Consider the following 20804-nt stretch of genomic DNA (forward strand, 5'->3'; position numbering starts at 1 on the left):
CCTCAGTCTCTTAGGCTCAAGTGGTCTTCTTGCCTAAGCCTCCTGAGTAGCTGGGACTACAGTCATCTGCCACCACACCTGGCTAGTTTTTCTATTTTTAGTAGAGATGGGGTTTCGCTCTTACTTAGGCAGGTTTCAAATTCCCAGGTTCAAGCAATGCACCCGCCTCGGCCTCCCAGAGTGCTAGTATTACAGGTGTGAGCCACCACACCCAGCCAACACGCTGGGTGCTTTTAGCCGGGTGTTTATTGAAAGCTTGTCTGAGAATGAGACCCACTGGGAAGAGCCCATTGTGAGACAGGTGGGCAGAGAGAGAGGCATGGAAGAACCAGCACAGTGACCAGTTCGGAAAACAGGAGGAAGGCCAGTGCAGCTGAAATGTAGGGAGCAGAGTGGGTAGAGATGAGGTGGACAGGTGGGCAGCGGTCATGCCGCAAAGGGCTTCACCGCACCTGGTGCAGTGTTGTGTGAGCAGGGGCCACTGCTTAAGAATGAGGATGACAAGAACGACCCCCCTGGCCACTCTATGCAGAATGGACCATGGAGAGAGGGAAGTGGAAGAGAGAGACCACTGAGGTTATTGCAAGGGTTCCCCAAGAGATGACCTTACGGAGTTGGGTGGTGGCCACGGGGACAGAGAGAAGATGACACATTCAGTCACCTTTTAGCAGTAGGACTGACAATCCTTTGCTTCAGGCAGAGATCCGTGGAGTGAGGGAAAGAGGAGAACCAAGGACAGCTGCCAGGTGTTTGAACAACTGGGTGGGTGGTGATGTCATCTACTGAGAGGGGGAAGGAACCCAAACAGCAATGGGAAGCAGACACAGAGAGTCACGTGTATACACAGAGACCATCAGATGGAGAGAAAGCCGGGGGAGAGAGAGAGCAGGGTGAGGACGAGGAGCTGAGGCTGTGCGCAGTGAGGGGACAGTCAGGAACAAAGCTCTGCAGCAGCAGGTGGGTGGCCTCAGGGCCAGCTACGGGACCACATAAAAAGATAGAAGCAAGGGCTCTGTCCCTCCTTCAGTGCTGACTGATCCGTCCTTGGACGGGGCCCTGTGTTAAATCCTGGAGATGCACCAGGTGTTTCTGGCAGGCCCTGCCTTCAAGTAGCAAGCTGCGGGGAGGCAGAGATGTGAACAAACAACTGCGCTCAGGCCTGGCGCGGGGGCTCACGCCTGCAGTCCTAACTCCTTGGGAGGCCGAGGTGGGTGGATCGCCTGAGCTCAGGAATTCAAGACCACTTAGAGCAAGATTGAGACCCCAGCTCTAACAAAATGGCCAGGTGTTGTGGCGGGCACCAGTAGTCCCAGCTACTTGGAAGCTGAGGCAAGAGGATCACTTGAGCCCAAGAGTTGGAGGTTGCTGTGAGCTATGATGCCATAGCACTCTACCAAGGGTGACAAAGTGAAACTCTGTCTCAAAAAAAAAAAGGGAAAAGAAATTGCATTCAGCATGAGCCAGTACCTGGGCCCCTAGGGCAGGTAACAGCAGCAGCAGCAACTTAATGACAGTGACTGCTTAGGGACAGCTACCCTCTGCCCGGCAGCAGCTTACACAAGTGCTGCATTTGATACATTCAGCAACTCAATGAAGGGTAACTTTTATTCTCATTTTATGGATGAGGAAAATAAGCAATTAAGTCCACCTGGAAGATTGGGGCAGCCTTTCCAAACAGGTAAAATTTGAAGAATGGGGAGGAATTTATCAGTGGGAGAGAATCAGTAAACCAGCAAAACCAAGTTCACAGACAAATGAGCCAGACAGTGGCTTATACACTGAGTGCCAAAGCAAAAGAGACCATTATTTAATTAAGCAGCCTCCTTTGAGTGTTCTGCTCACTCAGTTCGCCCTCTCAACCACCCTAAGAAGTGGCCATTATTTTATTTAGAAAGAGATCCAGAAGAGGGACTTGTTCCAAATCACATGGTTAGATGGTGACAGAGCTGGGATTTTAACCCAGGTCTTTCTGCCTGCTTGCTGTTGCAACCTGTGAATCTAGCCGGCGGGGGCGGAGCCGAGTCACCTGGAGATCTTTCTGAGCGGGGTCTTTGTAAAACATGGTGAGTCCCTGGGAGGATCTCTGCTCCCCTTGCTTGCCTGTGTCAGAGAGTTTTCCTTTCTCCTCCAGACAGAAATCATCCGGAAACGCCTCCACAAAGACATTCCCCACCACTCTGTCATCATGCTCAACTTCTGTCCTGACCTGCAGTCCGTCCAACCGAACGTAAGAAAGACCCTCGGAGAGTTCATCTTCCTCATTGACAGAAGCAGCAGCATGAGTGGCACCAGCATGAACCGTGTCAAGGTACCTTCTGGGAGGACCCTCCCCTGGCCCTGGCTCCAGTGTAGATGAGCTGTGCGTCCCAACCAGGCTTCCTCAGCACCTTCTGTTCCAAGAAACAACTTGTTAAGACTCAATTTGAACAGAGAATCTCAAACTTAATTCACTCCCCAAACGAAACACTGAAATGGTGTGAGCAGGTGCAGGACAGTCGCCCATTTACAAGGGATGAAGTCGTCCACAGTTGTCTTTTACATTCTGCAAACTTACGTGGTGTGCCTGTAGTTAGAACACCTAGGTAGGTAGTGAGTGGAGAGGGGTACGGAGAAGGAAACTAACATTTGCTGAAGATCTAGTAGGTTTCAGACGTGCATTAAGTCTATGCTTAGGTATCTAGTACAGACAAGAATGCTATGAGGTTGGTCCTATTATCTCCCTTTTCCAGATAGGAAAACGGATCCTGAGACTTTCAGTCACCTCCCCAAGGTCACACAGTCAGTGTGGTCCAAGGCGAAACCTTTGTCTGTCTGACAGTTTCCACCACCTAACATTAGTCTTTCACTGGATGTGGCTCCTGCCAACAAATGTGTAGAATTCTGTAGAAAGACTTGGTTCCTTTTTTTTCCAAAGGTTTAATATGTGCAAAGCCCTCTGGTTGGTCATCTGGAAAAGCCACAGGATGTAAACACAGTTGCTACCCTCAAAGAGCTCACAGTCAAGTGAGAGACAGAGCCCTACTGGCCCAGCACATCCAGAATTGCTTCGTCCTCCTCGGGAGGTTATGCGTCTTGATTATAGCATTGTCCAAGGCTCCCTTGTGTTTTTAGATGGGCAGATGTCTGTTTTCCCCTCTGGACTTATGAACTCATTAAGGAAAAGGATGAGAGCTTTTCATCTATCTTTGCCCATGGGGCCCAGCTTTGTACTTATGCATGAAAAGCCCAGTTTGTTGGGCTATGGTTCAAGAGAACAAGGGATAATGGAACAAGAAGGAAAGGAGGCCCTGCTGTCACCTGAAATGTCATCCCTCTCCTTAGTTTGCTCCTGGAGAAAGTCCTGTTTCCAGTGCAAGGCTCAGCCAGGAGAGGAGGGTTAGGTGGGACCTGTGAAGCCAGCTTCTCCTCAGCCTTGCTATGAATGGCTTTTGTCTTGAAGTATAACAGAGGAGTCATACGTGAGACCCAAATTCCTTTTTGAGGTCTTTTCACACTGTCATGAAGGGCTGATTGGTGCCTTCTCCCTACCCCGCCCACCACCAAAGGCAAGAATTAGAACGGGGAGCTGTCCAGGGCACTGGAGTGCTAAACCACGTTCCAGGTCTCCTTGGACATCTGTAATGTATTCCACAGCCATGGAATTGATTCGTGAGATGTCTCAGTTACCTGACAGCACTATGGATGGTGAGCCTAAGCCATCCCTTATCCATGTAGTCTGTTTTCTGGGTCTAGAAACTAAGTCCCTGAGAAGCTAAGTGCTTTTCCCAGCATCACAGGGGTAGTGGAGAAGACTGGGCCTTATATATCTTATTTCAGTCCTCATTTTCTTTACATTTGCTCATGAAGAATCACATATACTCTTCCACTGTGATAACCTCTCCTCTCTGACTACGTCATGTCTGCAGTGTGGCATCATACGAAGAGCAACACCTGGGTACCAGGGTCATTTCTGCCAACGAAAATGGCTATGGACAAGTTGACTCTTAACTCTGGACTTCATTTGTCCTTTCTTTAAAATGAGAGGGAAGGATGAATTCAGGCAGGACAAACATATATCACATGTCCCTCTGCTCCCCTCTCCCAAGCCCAAGCAGACATCAATAATCCATTATGACGTGTTTTTCCATGAGCCTGGACTCAGACTCATTAGCCTTCTCATCCTAGTTTTCCAGGCAGTTGCTACCTATTAAACACAGTTGGTTTCTGAGTGGAAATCCACTTTCTGAACCAAACACCTTTCCAACCTTCGCATTTCAGAATTCTCTGATGATGACTTTCTCTGGCTCTCCTCTCAGTCCCCTTGAAGACGCTTCTGTTCTTCCCAAGTTCGCTGAGCTTCACAAGGTCTTTCCTTCACACATGGCTTTGCACCTGTGCAATCCATTCTGCTCAACACGAAAGGCACACAAATTACTCAGGCCACACACCCCCTTCCCCACTAACAATGAAGCCACTGGAGGTTGCTTGGGACATTAATTATGACCCATCGGGTGGAAGTTTTAAGAAAAATTAGGCTCAGGGAGGAGGGAGAGAATAGAACTCCAAACAGTCCATGCCAAAGGGTAAAGTTCAGCCAATTTAATTTCCTGCAGCTGGTCTCATTCTTCTGCTGCCACTTGCTGCCCAAAATGAGGCTTTAAAAATTCTAATAGGTGTGTGAGCGGAGATAATCTGTATGAATCAGCAGAGTCTCCAGCAAACAGGAATACATGCATTAGTGGCTAATGAAAACATAAGCAGATACTGACTTTTTTTGTAGCCAAACCAAACGTATTCATGCAAGCAGTGAAGAGAGACAGAACGTTCATGTTCAAGTTTAATGCTAATGTTTGCAGAGAGGGGTGTTGGTAGGTGGAGCCTGGAAGGCTGTATGGTGTGAAAGTTGCCAGAATCCACTTGCGGCTGTGTTTCCCTAGATTCTGGAGTATGATAGTCGGTTTCCCTGAAGCCATACTGAGGTCCTGAGATGCCATCAAAACACATTATGAGCGTGGCAGGCAGACTTGCATTCTTCTGCCAAGGCAGAGCCAGCACAGATAAAGATCTTGGAACTGTGTTTTGAAAGATTTGATCATTAGTCTCAGGTTGTGTGGGCAACTCCTTAACTCTCCTGAACTTCAGTGTCCTTATCTGTAAAATGGAGGTATTCATATTAAAATATATCACATTGGGTTGGTAATAATAACCATTTACTGAATGGTTACTAAGTGCCTGGCTGAGGCTCAGAGGGGTAACATAACTAGCCCAAGGTCAAGTTAGTATTGGCACAGGTGGGATTTAACCTAGATTTGTTTAATTTTAAAGCACATCTTCTTCACTACTACACTAAAATGCATGTTATAGAGATTAAATGAGATAATCCACATAAAGTGTCCAACACGTTGAAATTGATATTTATCATCACCCTGTCTCATCATCATCAATCATCATTATTTTTTGCTCTGCTGTCACCTCCATCTCCCTCATTGTCATTATTTTTTTTAGTACACCTTTGTCAAGGTCGCCTGGCGGTACGCAGTTCCATAGGTTAAGATTCTTTAATAGTACAGACTTTGGAGGCATAGTGACATGTGTGAGAGTCACTTTGATGCTTCTATTCACTATCCGGATACTCATCAAGTCACTTCCCCTCTCTGCACCTCCACTTTCTCTTCTGTAAAATGGGGATAATAGTGTACCTTTCTCAAAAGATCATTGTGAAGATTAGTGAGTTACATGGAAACACATCCTATGTGTGAACTAAAGAGACTTATCCCTTGTTAATGATAACTAGGTTGAGTCTGACGCAGAAGGCGAGATTCTGCTCACCACAGTGTGACCTGGACCAGGCCACCTTCTTCCCTTAGATGTCAATTCTGCTTTGGCAGGAAGGTGTGGATACTTGCTGTCTTCCCCAACTCTCAGGGTCAGCATGGAGTGACACGTAACTGGCAAGCTAACTAGAATGGCTTTGAGAAGTCACGCCTGCTGTTCATAGGCGTTTTATGAGGATGGGATTGGTCCAGCTTCTGGTCAGCATCAGCACATTTCTTGATATATGAAGGAAAAGGAGGTGCTGGGTGCAGGCAGAGGGGTGAAAGTCCTGTTTGGCAGCAGAGTGGTAGTAACTGATGGTCCCTTCTCACCTTCCAGGATGCCATGCTGGTGGCTCTGAAGAGCCTCATGCCAGCCTGCCTCTTCAACATCATTGGGTTTGGATCCACATTTAAGAGCCTCTTTCCTTCCAGCCAGGCCTACAGTGAGGTAAGGCGGCAAGGCTGGAGGGTGACCCGAGGTGGGGAGCTATGGAAAGGAGGGGAAAGGAAAGAAGAGGCAAGCTGAGGTCTGGCCTCAGAATCCGCCACCTGCAGAGAGCCCAGAGCACCCCTGGGGCAGAGATCTAAAGCTACCTATGTTTCTGCAGCTTTCAGACAACTCAGCTTCCTGACTTCCCCCCTCTTTAAAATAAAACAATATTTTGGGCAAAGTATGCGTGCGCACAGAGATGGGGTACGTGGAGAGGGGGGAGAGAGGACACGGCCACGGAAGCCTGTGTCACCAGGACAAGGGGCCCACACGAGGCTGAGTTGAAGATGTGAATGGTAAGGGGTGGGGGAGAATGTGTGGCTGAGCGGGTATGGGGTGGGTGCGAACGGAGCTCACAAAACCTGAGCTGCCGTGTAAAGCAAAGGGCTGCGGCCCCAGCAGCATGTTCAAAACTGGAGCATCCTCCCAAATCTTGGAAGAAGGAGGAAGGAAGGAAGAGAGGGAGGGAGGACAGACATATAGGACACTCTTTAACTAAAAATAATCGTACAGGTTTTTCAAATACATGAATAATATATGTTGTGTGCCCTTGTGCTCCAGATACTCATGACGCTGAGGTGGGAAAATCACTTGAGCCCAGCAGCTCGAATCCGGCCTGGGCAACAGAGTAAGGCCTCATCTCTAAGAAAAAGAAAAAAAAAATGTTTTTGACACAAGAGTCTCAGTTTGTTGCCCGCACTGGTGTGCAGTGATCTAATCCTAGCTCACTGAAACCTTAAATTCCTGGCTCAAGTAATCTTCCTGCCTCAGCCTTCTGAGTAGCTGGAACTAACAGGTGTGTGTCCCCATACTTGGCTAATTTTTTTTTTTTTTAAGAATAAGGACTTGCCATGTTGCCCAGGTTGGTCTCAAACTCCTGGCCTCAAGCAATCCTTCCCCGTCTGGACATGAGCGCCACTGTGGTGTCTGGCCTAAAAAAAAAAAACAAAACTTTTTAAAGAGTAATATATATTGGTTGCCCCACAATTTCTAAATCTAGATAACCCAAAAGAAATTTTTTTTAAATCTCACAGGATTAGATCAGTCAGGGAAAAAAAAGAGGAAAAGATATTGTTAAGAGCTTGGTATAAATCCCTCCTGGCCTTGTTCTGTGCATTTACATACATTTTCAATAAAAATAGGATTAGGCCTTCCATATTGTTCTGTAACCTACTTTTCTAAGGTAAGAGTCTATCACGAACATATTTCCACATCAATAAGTACTAAACTGTAACATCGTTTTAATGGCTGCTTAGTTTGTACATTTCACTACACAGAAAGTTTGGGACTTATTTAACAAAACAGTCAGGCATTTAAGTTGTTTCCACTTTTTTCTAGTTAGTCATCTTTGTCCCCTAGATTTTGCATATGGCCTTAATTATTCCCTTGGGATTAGTTCCTCGTCTTGCTGGTTCAAAAGCTACTTATGTATCTAAAGGCTTTTGATCTGTGAGGTTACTTGTAAGTGCCCTCCAAGCATGAATGCTGAAAGAGCAGCTTTCTGAGCCAGGAGCAGAAGGTCACTGTGTCCAGTGGGAAGCTACTCTTGCTGCAGTGACGTTCGTCCAGTGCCAGTGATCCTTGCCAGTTAGGCTCCACAGAGTTAGTCCAGGAGGAAGGACATGCGAAACCCAGGGTAGGGAAATGATTTCCCCTGAGTATCACAAGGAGCTGGTGCCAGAGTTGGGTGCAGAACTCGAAGTCTTTGGATACCTAGTCCCATGTCCCCTCCACCCCACTACCTTCCTCCCTCCCTTATTCTGGGCTGAGGAATTAAAGGCTCAATGTGCTGCCTTTTCCAGGGGTGTTTATGTTTTTAAAGAGGAATCTAGAGAGACCAGCATTAAGTCAATCTACCACAAATGGTGGTGATTCATGCATCAGAATGGGGTGTTATGGAGCAAGATTACATCAAATAAGTGGCCACCTGTTCTTCCCGGGTTGGGCCAAGAGTGAAATTGGGAGGATGAGCCAACTCCAGAGGCTGAATGAAGCTCTAGAGAAATAAAGGGTTCGTCTTCTGGTGACTGAGAGTCCATGCTGTATGGTGACCCTGGCGATCATCTGCCCTGCCCGTTGCTCTTCCTTGCAGGAAAACCTGGCCCTGGCCTGTGATAACATCCAGAAGATGCGAGCCGACATGGGTGGTACCAACATCCTTTCCCCTCTCAAGTGGATCATCCGGCAGCCGGTGCACCAAGGCCACCCACGGCTGGTCTTCCTGATCACAGACGGTGCCGTGGGCAACACAGGGAAGGTGCTGGAGCTGGTGCGAAACCACGCCTTCTCCACCAGGTCGGCCAGGCAGGGGTCAAGGCTTGGTAACCCTGGGGCTGGGGCACCAGCCAGAGAAAAATGTGGACAATGCCCGAGGGGGAGCACAGGACCCACAATTCCCATTGCACTTTGCTTCTATGTGCGGGCTGATTTCAGACGTGGCTTTTTCCCCTTGGAAGTTCCAAAGGGGGAGGCGCCTGTGGCTAAAAGGAGTAGGTCACCAGCCCCATATGCCGGAGGTGGCGGCTTCAAACCCAGCGCTGGCCAAAAAAAAAAAAAAACTGCAAAAAATTAAATAAAAAGAAGTTCCAAAGGGTCGAGCAGCTCATACCTCTGCACGCAGCTCCCAAAGCGTAACCCAGGAAGGGGCTGCTTTGACTCCACACTGGGGGAGCTGTGTGTGTGTACGTGAGTGCCCGTGGGTGACCTTCGTCCTTTCTCCTCTCCCTCTGCCTAAAGTCAGGGCCAGCTCTGGTTAGTTCTGCTGAATCACTCTTAGTCCCTCCCCACACCAGGGGCAAAGATGCAGAGAGGGTGGGAAGTAGCTGCCTCTCTCCTCCCCTTCCCCCAGGTGCTATAGCTTTGGAATTGGAGCCAATGTCTGCCACAGACTGGTGAAAGGGCTGGCATCAGTGTCCAAGGGCAGTGCCGAGTTCCTGGTGGAGGGGGAGCGGCTGCAACCCAAGGTAGGTGGCAGAACCCCCACTCTCTTCCCAGGTCTGTCCTGTGGCAACTTGGTAGTAAAGCTAGGATTTTCCATATCTGAGCTTTCCTCTGGGCCACACTGCACCCCAGTGAGACCAGAGAAACCTCAGAACAGGCAACTCTTGAAGCCTTGCCTGGACTCCAGATTGCCTGGCCTGCAGCCACTGGGTCTCATGCTCCATCCGCCGGCCAGGCAGGACGGAAGCCCCTGAAGGAGCCATCGCCTGTTTGGACATGAGGTTGTATTTGGGGTCATTTTGGACCACATTCCTGATGATGAAAAATGGTGGCTCAGAAGAATTTAAAGGATCCAGAAATAAAGGAGGCTTTATTTAATCATCCTTCGATTTTCTGCACATTCATTACAAATTCTCCAACCCTTAGGAAATCCCTTTTTGTCAGTCCAGGAAGCAGAGACAGACCTGGGATTAAGAGTGATAAGGCTGCCGGGCGCGGTGGCTCACGCCTGTAATCCCAGCACTGTGGGAGGCTGAGGAGGGAGAATCACTTGAGCTCAGGTGTTCGAGACTCGGCTGAGCGACAGTGAGACCCCGACTCATGAAAAAACTGGAAAATTGCAGCCAGGCCCCGCGGCGAGCGCCTGTAATCCCAGCCGCTTGTGGTGAGCTACCACGCCCACTGCACTCTGCTCAGGGGCATAGGGTGGGACCCTGTCTCAACAACAACAACAACAACAACAACAACAACAAAAAGAGTGATTAGGCTTTTTGAGAATCGTGTCTGTGAAAGATGGAAGAGGAGCAATCAGGAAGGATGACTCTTTAGGCCACAGGGCATATCCCCCACCTATGAAAGGAAGTGGGGAGCAAATTTGAGCAGGGAATGTCTCAGTCTGTGATGTTTCACTCCAGCAAGGCCTCAGCCAACCCAGCAGGGTACTCTGGAGCAATGATGGCCCGCAGAGGGTCTCACTAGTATCCCTGCAGGCTGAATCCTTGGCTTGGGGTCTTCCAGGGAGAGGTGTGGTCTCGGCTCCAAAGCCAGAGAACTGCATCTTAGAAGCTGTCACCTAACTTCATTTCTTGCAGCAAAAAGTCATGGTCTTGACTGAGGGTAGTGGCTCATTCCTGTAATCCTAGCATCCTGGGAGGCTGAGAGACAGGTAGATTGCTTAAGCTCAGGACCAGCCTGAGCAATTTTCTCTACTAAAAATAGAAAAATGTAGCCAGGCATTGTGGCAGGTGCCTTTAGTCCCAACTACTCAGGAATCTGAGGCAAGAGCATCTCTTGAGCTCAGGAGTTTGAGTTTGCTGTGAGCTATGATGCTATGGCACTCTACCCAGGGTGACAGAGTGAGACTGTCCCCCCAAAATAAAAAGGCCTGGTCTTTCTCAGTGTCCCCCCCACTTTAACCAAAGGGGAAATGGAAGCCCCAAGAAGCAAATTAACTTTCTCAAGATTGTTATCCAGTCCATGCTTTGACACAAACCTTCTCTGTACCCTTGGGCTAGTCACGGCCCTACTTTGAGCCTCAGATTTTCTCATTTATGAAATGGTAAGTTTAGAAAGGATGATCGCAAAGATCCTTTCCAACTCTGACATCCTAGAAGTCTAAGAATCTCAAAGCTTCTGGGCAAGCTACCCAAGGCATGTTGTCACTTCCTCCCTGCTCTCTCCCCCTGAGTTCACACCCACCTAGCCTTCATACTACTTATGTGCTCACACATCCCTCCAAACCATGTTCTGACCCTGCCCAACAGATGATCAAGTCCTTGAAGAAGGCCATGGCCCCCGTCCTGAGTGATGTGACTGTGGAGTGGATCTTCCCTGAGACCACTGAGGTCCTGATCTCACCTGTCAGCACCAGCTCCCTGTTCCCTGGAGAACGATTGGTGGAGTATGGCATTGTATGTGATGCCTCCTTATACACCTTCAATCCAAGAGCCGTAAGTATCCTAGAAACTCCAGGGACCAGAAGGGGCAGAGACCCCATGCTCACAAGCCACCCTTCACTGTAAAGACTATTCATGGCAGCTAGGAACTAGTTAGAACTGAGTTTAGAGTTCTGGGTATAGTTTACCCAGCTGTGGGTTTACAGTTGCCCCGCCATGGGGATTCAGTCATGGTGATGCTTCTTAGGTAGAAGCCACCATCTCAAAATGTAGTTCTCAAGAGTCCCTGTTGAAATTTTTGTTTAAAATGCAGAGCCCTGTGGCTTAAGTGGCGAGGGCGCCAGCCACATACACCTGAGCTGGCGGGTTCGAATCCAGCCCAGGCCCGCCAAACAATAATGACGGCTGCAACCAAAAAATAGCCAGGCATTGTGGTGGGCACCTGTAGTCCCAGCTACTTGGGAGGCGGAGGCAGGAGAATCACTTGAGCCCAGGAGTTGGAGGTTGCTGTGAGCTGTGATGCCATGGCACCCTACCCAGGATGACAGCTCGAGGCTCTGTCTCATAAATAAATAAATAATAAAATAAAATAAAATGCAGAGCCTTGGCCCAACCCATCCTTATTAAATAAGAATCCCCAAGGGTAAGGTTCATAAATTTGCATTTTATATAATCTCCCCTAAGTGATAAGATGCACTAGCCAGCTCCTATCTCCTTAGCATTCCCCAAATGCTCTAGTCAGCTCCTATCTCCTTAGATGAGTTGGCATTTTATTTATTTATATGGATAATTCTCTTAAACGTGGTGGCAGAAGTGGGAGAAAAGCAAAGAACTTCTCGAAGGCGGTGGAATGCATGCTAACCTGGGAGATTGCCTACGAAGCTGTTTCTTCCCTCATTGCCCCTCTTTCGTGAGTCTCTCTACTCCCACTTAAAGAATTTCTCATCTTGTTTTGTCTTGTTTTCATTTCACAATATTAGGTAGTACACATATGTCATTTAAATACTTTGTTTTTGTACAAATTGAGTCAAATTATAAGTGAGAACTTCACCCAGATAATGTGACAGGTTTGTTTTTAAAAGGGAGTTTCACATTCAATGCCTAGAGGGATTAGGAGACTATGAAATGAATAAAATGGACTTGGCATAAAAATAGAAGGAGCAAATTCCATGTTAGCTAGCAGTTATCACTGAGTTCGTAGTTGGAGAGGCAATAGGGAGTGGTGAGGCATACGGCTAACTGGATGGCACACACCCTATCTAAACCAGGCTGCTCCAACTGGTACCCTGCAGGAACATGGGCCCTATGTTAAACATGTTTCCAATTTTTCAAGAGAATGTGGAATTTTCAAGAGAATGTGAAATTTCCAAATTTTTATATGTTATGGAATTTCCTAAGAACCATGATCAGGGTAAGGGTTAACGTGTTATAGGGAATAGAGTGCTCAGCTGCAGGGAGAAAATACTAAACAAAATGCTGACCAAGTCTTGGCACATCCCAAGCCCTCCTCTGGGGTCTAGACAGAGCCGTCGGCTCATTAACAGACCTACCATCACAAGGGAGCCAGCAAATCATCAAATCCATTCTCCTTTTCTTACCTGAAACTAGCAAAGTTTTCCCTGCTACCGGAAGGGATGTTGGGAAAAGACCAACATACCTTCATATCTTGGTGGTGTAAACAGAACTTGCCATAGCCCTCTGGAAAGCAATCTAAGGAAACTAGAAATATATATGCCTTTCAACCCAGAAATTGCACTCCTATAAATCTAACCTATAGAAATAAAAGTGGGGAGGGGCACACTGGAAAGCCCCAACTTCAGCGTTCTACAAAGTATCCATGTAACAAAAGCATGGGTAGCCCCTTATTATTTTGAAATAAAAAGACTAAAAAAAACCAAGAAATACAAGTGATGCAATGCATTTCATGCATGCCCAAGGATTTATTATAGCATTTTTTTATAGTGGCAAAAATAAATGTCCACAAAGTGAAGGCTGAACAGCAAGGGATGATGGAATATTATACAGGTGATAGTTAAAGACAGTGGTTGACACAGAATTTCCAAAACGTTTTAAGCGCAAAATTCAAGATACTGATAAATGTAAGTAGTATGATCCACTTTTTATATAACAAAATGACCCTGAAAAGGCAATGTGTTATTTGTATATATATTTATATCATAAAAAAAGGAAGCAACAAATGGTTCGTTCTATTAATTTAGGTTACCTATTTGGAGTCGGGGTGGCATTTAGAATTACATCTTTAAAAAGTTTAAAAGAATAAGGTCAATTATTAAAAATATAAACATTATAAATGACATGAAAAGATCATTCCATTCATCATCTTCCTGAAAGGATGTTTTGTCCGAGCACGGTGGCTCACGTCTGTAATCCCAACACTCTGGGAGGATGAGGCAGGTGGATTGCTTCAGCTCAGGAGTTTGAGGACAGCCTGAGCAAGAGCGAGGCCTGTCTCTACTAAAAATAGAAAAACTGGCTGGCGCCTGTAGCTCAAGTGGCTAGGGCGCCAGCCACATACACAGGAGCTGGCAGGTTCGAATCCAGCCCGGGCCCGCCAAACAACAATGACAACTACAACCAAAAAATGGCCGGGTGTTGTAGTGGCGCCTGTAGTTCCAGCTACTTGGGAGGCTGAGGCAAGAGAATCGCTTGAGCCCAAGAGTTGGAGGTTGCTGTGAGCTGTGACGCCACAGCCCTCTATCCAGGACAACAGCTTGAGACTCTATCTCAAACAAATAAAAAATAAATAAATAAAAATAGAAAAACTACTGTAGTGGCAGACACCTGTAGTCCCAGCTATTCAGGAGGCTGAGGCAAGAGGTTTGCTCAAGCCCAAGAGTTTGAGGTTGTTGTGAGCTACAACGCCACGGCCTTCTACCCAGGGTGACAGAGTGAGACTCAGTCTGAAAAGAAAAAAAAAAAAAAGAAAAGAAGGAAGTTTCCTGAAATTCCCAAAGTAATCAGATAGCTTTTCTATCTTGCAAGTTCTTCTGAGATGGAACCTCCACTGCCCCTGTTCTCAGCCCTTGCTGCCCTGTCCGGTCCTTCCTGATATATAGCCTCTTTTTTCTCCCTCCCTCCAGGACAAGAGGCGAAGGTACAGCTTGCTGCACTCTCACTCTCAAGAGTCCAGCAGCTCCGTCTTCTACCACTCTCAGGAGGAGGGACCCGGGCTGGACGGTGGAGACTGCGCCAAGAGCATGGGAGCACCCTTCCACCTGCGGCAGGCCAAAGGTGCCCAATCAGTCAGCAGATACTCCATCACCAATCCTGGTTGGTCTGCTGCTCTTTCTGCGGGGAGGCCATATGATTATTACTACCTTATATTGAGCACTTACTGCATGCTAAGAACTTTCTAAAGCCATCTCATTGACCAGTTAGCAGCTGCAGAGCTGGGTACTATGATACCCATTTCACAGATGAGGAAACTGAGTCTTAGGGCGTTAAGGAACTCGGCTAAGCTCATAGAGCTCGAAAGAGGTGGAGCACAGATAAAAGACTCTAGATCTGTCTGACCACAGAGCTTCTTTATGGTGTCAGTTTCCGTTCAAAGGATACTTAGTGAGTCCCTACTAAGTCGAGGGCCTAAGCACACAACATGGAAAGCAAAGATGACTCAAACATGTTTCCCACCCTTAAGGAGCTCACCATCTACTGAGAGAGAGATGACTGGCCCTAACTCTGATAGAAAGCACAGTGACATGGGCCACCGGAAAATGCAACAAACTGTGGGAATCCCAGGACAGACAAGTACCCTAGAGGACATTAACGTTGACTTAACGAGGAGATGGGTTCTTAGAAATGGGAATAGGCAGGAGGGTCCAGAAACTGCCTGAGCAATGGTGCAGAGGTACCACTGTTGCTCTTCTCATGTGTTTGGGGGTACATTGTTCATTAAAAAGGAGGAGAAGGGAGAATATCTTAGAAGATAGATTGGGGCCAGGTCATGCAAGGCTTTGACTGCCTGGTGAGGCACCTGTGTGTAGTTTGGAAGACAGAGGTGAGCCTAAGAAGCTTCCAAGTGGGAAAGATGTATGCAAGCCCCTCTCTTTCCCCGCTGTCCCACCTTCATGGCTTCCCTATCACTACCCCTTGTCCAGATCTGGACCTCTCCCAGCGACGGAGGGCATACAGCACCAACCAGATCATCAACCACAAGCCCTGCCCCAGGGTCACTACAGCCAGTGACCCCATGGCGGCTGCCAGGAGGTACCCACTGCGAAAAGCCAGGCTGCAGGACCTCACCAACCAGACCATCCTGGATGCCCAGAGGGGGCACGTTGATCTGCAGGTACCCAAGCAGGGCAGGCTGGGGGGGTACCTGGGGAAGGCCACGGATTGGGGAGAACTGTGTCTCCTGCTTCAACCACAGGACGGAGCCTATCCACAACTCACACGGTCACATGGGGCTCTTCCTAGACCTTCATCTGCCTCACCCCCCGCGGACGCCTTCCTAATCATGACACCCACTAGGCAATGAACTCACTCATTCCCTGCACACAGCACTCCCCGCTTCACAAGGAGCATCTACTCCCTCAGTTGATTTTATAGCACCTCAAGAGAGGAGAGAGTTTGGGGGCCAGCACCCTGACTTGGTGGAAATTGAAGGCCAGAGAGGTAAAGTGGCTATATCCAGGGGTCACACAGCCAGTCAGGGAAACCCGGGACCCTCTGCCTGCAAAGTCATTGCTTCCTCCCCCATCACCCTGCCCCTCCTATACACCCTGGGGGGTGTATCCTTCCCCAGAGTGGAGAGAATTTGAGAGTGGGAAAGTCACCACGGAAATGTCACCCACTGTCCTGCTGGGGTGACAGGGTCTCTCAACCCCAGCACTATTGGCATGGTCATTCTCTGTTGTGGGGGAGGGGTGTCCTGGGTATTGTAGAAAGTTTGGTGGCGTTCTCTGCCCACTCAAAGCCAGTGTCAACACTGCCTCCAATCATGACGACAGATGTCCACAGACACTGCCAAATGGCCCCAAGTGGGGGAGGGGAATTACCTGGTTGAGGACAACTGTCCTAACCAAATCGTGGTTTAACCCATTTTCTTAAGAATGGTCTAAGTCAATTTGTCATTGTGACTCTGTGGTTCCTTAAAAGCAACCTTCTCCCTCTCTCCTGGATATTCCCTTTCCCATTCCAACCACGCAGCCACTGCCATCCCCACTTCCACAAACACATAAGCCCACTCCCCAAGGGCAAGGCCACTGCCACCTTCCCCTGGGGGCCCTTCTCTGTGCCCGGCAGGGACCACTTGGTGCAACTGGAAGGCACTAGCCTCTCAGTCAGGCTGACTCTGCTCCTCAAACATGTCGCCCAACTTTCCTCACCTGCGGAATGGGTAGAATAGCTTAGAGATGACTGAGCTGCCGTCTCTCGACAGACATTTACTGGGAGTCAAGTTTAAGTGGAGGCTCTTCCAGAGGATAGCTGGTAAGAGATGAAGTGCCTAGCCCAGCACCTGGCACACAGTAGGTGTCCTCTGGTGGCAGCTGTCTTTGGTGGGAGCTCCAGGCAGGCTGGCCCCCTTTACTCCTCTCCTGAGTGTTCCTTAGCTCTTCAGGCACCTTTCTGCTCATTTCTTGCCCTCTCTCCTACCTGGCTTTTTCCTCGATCTGATTCTGCCTAACACACTTGCTCAGGCAGGTGCACATGCAAACACACACACACATTTCTTGTAGCCGCTGGCTGGATTTTAGACTCATCTGTTGCCACGGCAACCTTAGCAACTTCAGTTTCTCTGACCTAGTATGGTGATGGCAAGGTAAGAAGAGGGGTTGAGTGTTAGGGACCCAGCAGCCGTGGCTGGGTACCAGCTCCCACTGGGGCCATCCTTGGAGTGGCCAGTCCCCTTCTTGTCCCACACTATGGCACCATCCCTAGGGCCTCTGATCTAGAGAGAGGGGAGGCATTCCCCCCACCCCAGTAAATACTTGATAGGGATGAAAAAGCCCTCACGGTTAACTGTTGGCCTAAAACATTCTGGTCCACCAGTCCGTGCCTTTGCTCCCTCATTTCCTCCTCCTACCAGGGAGTGTACATGATCCCAGAGGCTTAAGATTCATTTTTAACTAACTTAATAGTCTTCAATTACAAAAGTAATAACTACTCAAGAGATTGAAATAAAAGCCTACACTGGTTCAGTGAGGGGTAAAGTACAAATAAAAGTCCTCCTCCCCTATGCCGAGAGCCACTTGGTTTTGAGTATTTCCTTCCAGAAAAACCACAGGCGCACACAAGTACATACATCTACACAACACATAGATATAGCTTAATAATCACATATACAAACCGCTCTCCAACTTACTTTTCAAATGTCTTTTTAATTCACTTTTGTATATTCAACAAAATTACTTTTTGTTGAACAGTTCTATGAGATTTGACAAATGTATATAGTCATCTCATTACCACAATTAAGATAGAGAAGAGTGGTGATTTATTTTTATAAATAAGTTTTAGACCAGGCGCAGTGGCTCATGCCTGTAATCCTAGCACTCTGGGAGGCTGAGGCCGGTGAATTGCTTGAGCTCAGGAGTTCCAGACCAACCTGAACAAAAGCAAGATCCCGGCTCTAAAAATAGCTGGACATTGTGGCAGGTGCCTATAGTCTCAGCTACTCAGGAGCCGAGGCAAAAGGATCACTTGAGCCTAAGAATCTGAGGTTGTTGTGAGCTATGATGCCAGGGCACTCTACCCAGGGTGACAAAGTGATACTCTGTCTCAAAAAATGTTAACTTAAATTAAAATTAAAATAGGGCGGTGCCTGTGGCTCAGTGGGTAGGGCGCCGGCCCCATATACTGAGGGCAGCAGGTTCAAACCTGGCCCCGGCCAAACTGCAACAAAAAAATAGCTGGGCGTTCTGGCGGGCACCTGTGGTCCCAGCTACTCAGGAGGCTGAAGCAAGAGAATTGCCTAAGCCCAGGAGTTAGAGGTTGCTAACGCCACGGCACTCTACCGAGGGCAATGGAGTGAGATCTGTCTCTACAAAAAGAAAAAATAAAATAAAATAAAAATAAGCTTTATCTTAGACATCTTCCCATTTTGATATGAAGAAATTTACCCCTTTTCAGTGTTGTGTGTTCCACTGCGTGGATGTAGCGTAACTTATTTGTCAACCTCTACTGATATTTAGATAGTTTCCAGATCTTTACAAATAATATTGCAAAATATACGTAGTACTTCCACATAGACATTTGCACCTTTGCATATTTCCACAGGATTGAATTCCTAAAAGCGGAAATGCAGGGTCAAAAGGGCTTGTGAATTTTTATTGTCACTAGATAGCACACTGCTAAATTGTCCTCCCCCAAATTATGCCAGTTTTACAGGCCCACTCACAATCCACAGGAAACTCTGTCTCCCCGTTGAGCACACTGAGTGTCATCAAACATTTAAATAGTTAGCAATCTGCAAAATCAAAAAACATGCCTATAATCCTAGCACTCTGGCAGGCTGAGTGCTAAATAACTTGCTTTAATTTACATTGCTCAAATTTTTCATGAGGCTGAGCATTTTTCCATGGGCTTATTGGACACTTTCACTATAAACTGCCTGCAAATGCCCTTAACCCATTTTCCTAGTAAGTGAATCTTTTATCCCCAAAGACTTATAAAAGCGTTTTAAGAATGGTCTTTGTCATGCATGTTGCAAATATATTTTTTAGTTTATCCCTTGCCTTTTGACGTCTGTTTGTACCAGCACAAGAACAGATAAAATCAACAAAACAAAACAGGAAGTCCATAAATAAAACCAAATGTGCCTGAAAGCTTTGTTGGGCTAGAAGCAGGAAACTGATAAACTGTAGGGACTCCGTGAATAAGCTGCATTCAGTAAATGGTGTTGAGATTTGTACCATTTGGAAAATCAAGGAAAAGCTCATTCCTATCTCCTTACACCACCATAAATTTCATGTGAACCAAAGATTTAAACACACAAACAAAAAGGAAATCAGAAAAATTCTAGACTAGTTTTTGCAAGGAAAAGACCTTTTTTTTTTTTGGTAGAGACAGTCTCACTGTACTGCCCTCGGTAGAGTGCCGTGGCATCACAGGGCTCACAGCAACCTCTAACTCTTGGGCTTACGCAATTCTCTTGCCTCAGCCTCCCGAGCAGCTGGGACTATAGGCGCCCGCCACAGCGCCCGGCTATTTTTTGGTTGCAGTTTGGCCAGGGCCGGGTTTGAACCCGCCACCCTCGGTATATGGGGCCAGCGCCCTACTCACTGAGCCACAGGTGCCGCAAGGCATGGCACATGGAAAGACATCAGGAAAAAGGTTGATAATTTTAACCACACACACACAAAAGTTTTAAACTTTATGGCAAGAAGAAAAGTAGATTTAGAATCATCCCTGGTGTGTGATTTTCCACGGTTTTCTGTGGTTTGGAGTTTATGCTTGGTTTGGGATTACTCTTGTTTCTCATTGGTAATGGAGACTAGGTCATGTGCCCCTGGGTACTGAAGAGGCAGCGCCCAGGAAGAGTTATGGTGCCCAGGGAAAGAACTGTGACAGGAGGCAGGAGGAAGCAGCGTCCAGCCACCAAGGGTCTGCCGCCACCTACTCCTTTTGCATCCCTAGCCCATGCTGAACAGTGGCCAGGACCTGAGCCAAGGCCCCAAACTTCATGGCCCAGGGGCCCGAAGGCCCTCTTTGCTGCCCCAAAGCTGCCAACCTTGCCTGTCCTTGGGCCAGGAGCCCCCAGCCTGGAGCTCCATGAGGGATGTGGATTCTGGGTCCAGCCTGAAGCCTGCCTCTGACAGCCGTAGCCTCAGGGACCCAGGTAAGTGACTGCAGGGTCCAGGATCTGGCTGGGGACAGGGAGGAATCCTTGGCTGTGCCCAACTTCAGATGACAGGCCCAGAGGTAAATGCCTGGGTCTATGCCCCTTGGGGGTCTGCTGTGGCCCACCCCTCCCCGAGGATCTCACCAATCCCAGGCTTCCCCAATCATCCCATCCCTTGGGTGGCCTGTGATGTGACGGCTCCATCCTGTGTGGCTCCCTCAGGTACTGGCTTCCTGAGAGGTGGATCTGCCCCTCTCTTAGGGACAAGCCCATGCCACTCCTACTGTCCTAGGAAAGGAGTTGTTTGTTCCCTGTTAGGGGTGTCGGTTCTCTGTGGAGGGAGAAAGTCCCCGGGGGATTGGCCATCTTTGGGGCCATTCCCCCAGGTCAGTGCCTGGCCCTCTTGCCCCTACCCCCGCAGAGCTGTCCCATCACCCGTCTGCCTTTGACTTGGAGACGTCCTCGGACTGGGAGCCCCCGGTGCAGGCCGAGGAGCCCACCACCCCAAACCCGGTGGTGGGCAAGGCTTTGGTCAAAGGCCTGCGCGACAGCCATTGGGTGCAGTGGGAGGTGAGCTTTGAGCTGGGGCCCCCTGGCCCAGAACGGCGTGACGCTGACCTGTGGAGCGAGACCTTCCACCACCTGGCGGCCCGCGCCATCATCCGCGATTTCGAGCAACTGGCAGAACGCGAGTGTGACATAGAACAAGGTAAGCGCCAGGAATCCACAACTTGCACCCTTCAAGGGGGCCGCCTCGGGCCGCCCCCTCCCCAAAGCCACGCCCCTGACACGCCCATTTCCCCTAGACCCGCCCTGCTGCCGGGCCTCCAGGCCCCGCCCCCTGCCCATTCAGCTCAGTGCCGGGCTTATTCCTGACCCTGACC

General features: G+C 48.4%; 1 protein-coding gene across 1 annotated transcript in view; it reads left to right on the top strand.

Moving 5' to 3' along the window:
- VWA5B1 (von Willebrand factor A domain containing 5B1) overlaps positions 1–20804 on the top strand; it is a 57549-nt gene that overhangs the window by 26344 nt on the left and 10401 nt on the right. Inside the window, exons 8-16 of the mRNA XM_053577342.1 lie at positions 2132–2308; positions 6133–6243; positions 8378–8580; positions 9134–9248; positions 10989–11174; positions 14222–14411; positions 15239–15429; positions 19716–19917; positions 20342–20629. Coding sequence (XP_053433317.1) covers positions 2132–2308; positions 6133–6243; positions 8378–8580; positions 9134–9248; positions 10989–11174; positions 14222–14411; positions 15239–15429; positions 19716–19917; positions 20342–20629 — 1663 coding nt within the window. The remainder of the gene's footprint in view (positions 1–2131; positions 2309–6132; positions 6244–8377; positions 8581–9133; positions 9249–10988; positions 11175–14221; positions 14412–15238; positions 15430–19715; positions 19918–20341; positions 20630–20804) is intronic.

Source organism: Nycticebus coucang, chromosome 22, assembly GCF_027406575.1.
Source record: "Nycticebus coucang isolate mNycCou1 chromosome 22, mNycCou1.pri, whole genome shotgun sequence".
Classification (NCBI taxonomy): domain Eukaryota; kingdom Metazoa; phylum Chordata; class Mammalia; order Primates; family Lorisidae; genus Nycticebus; species Nycticebus coucang.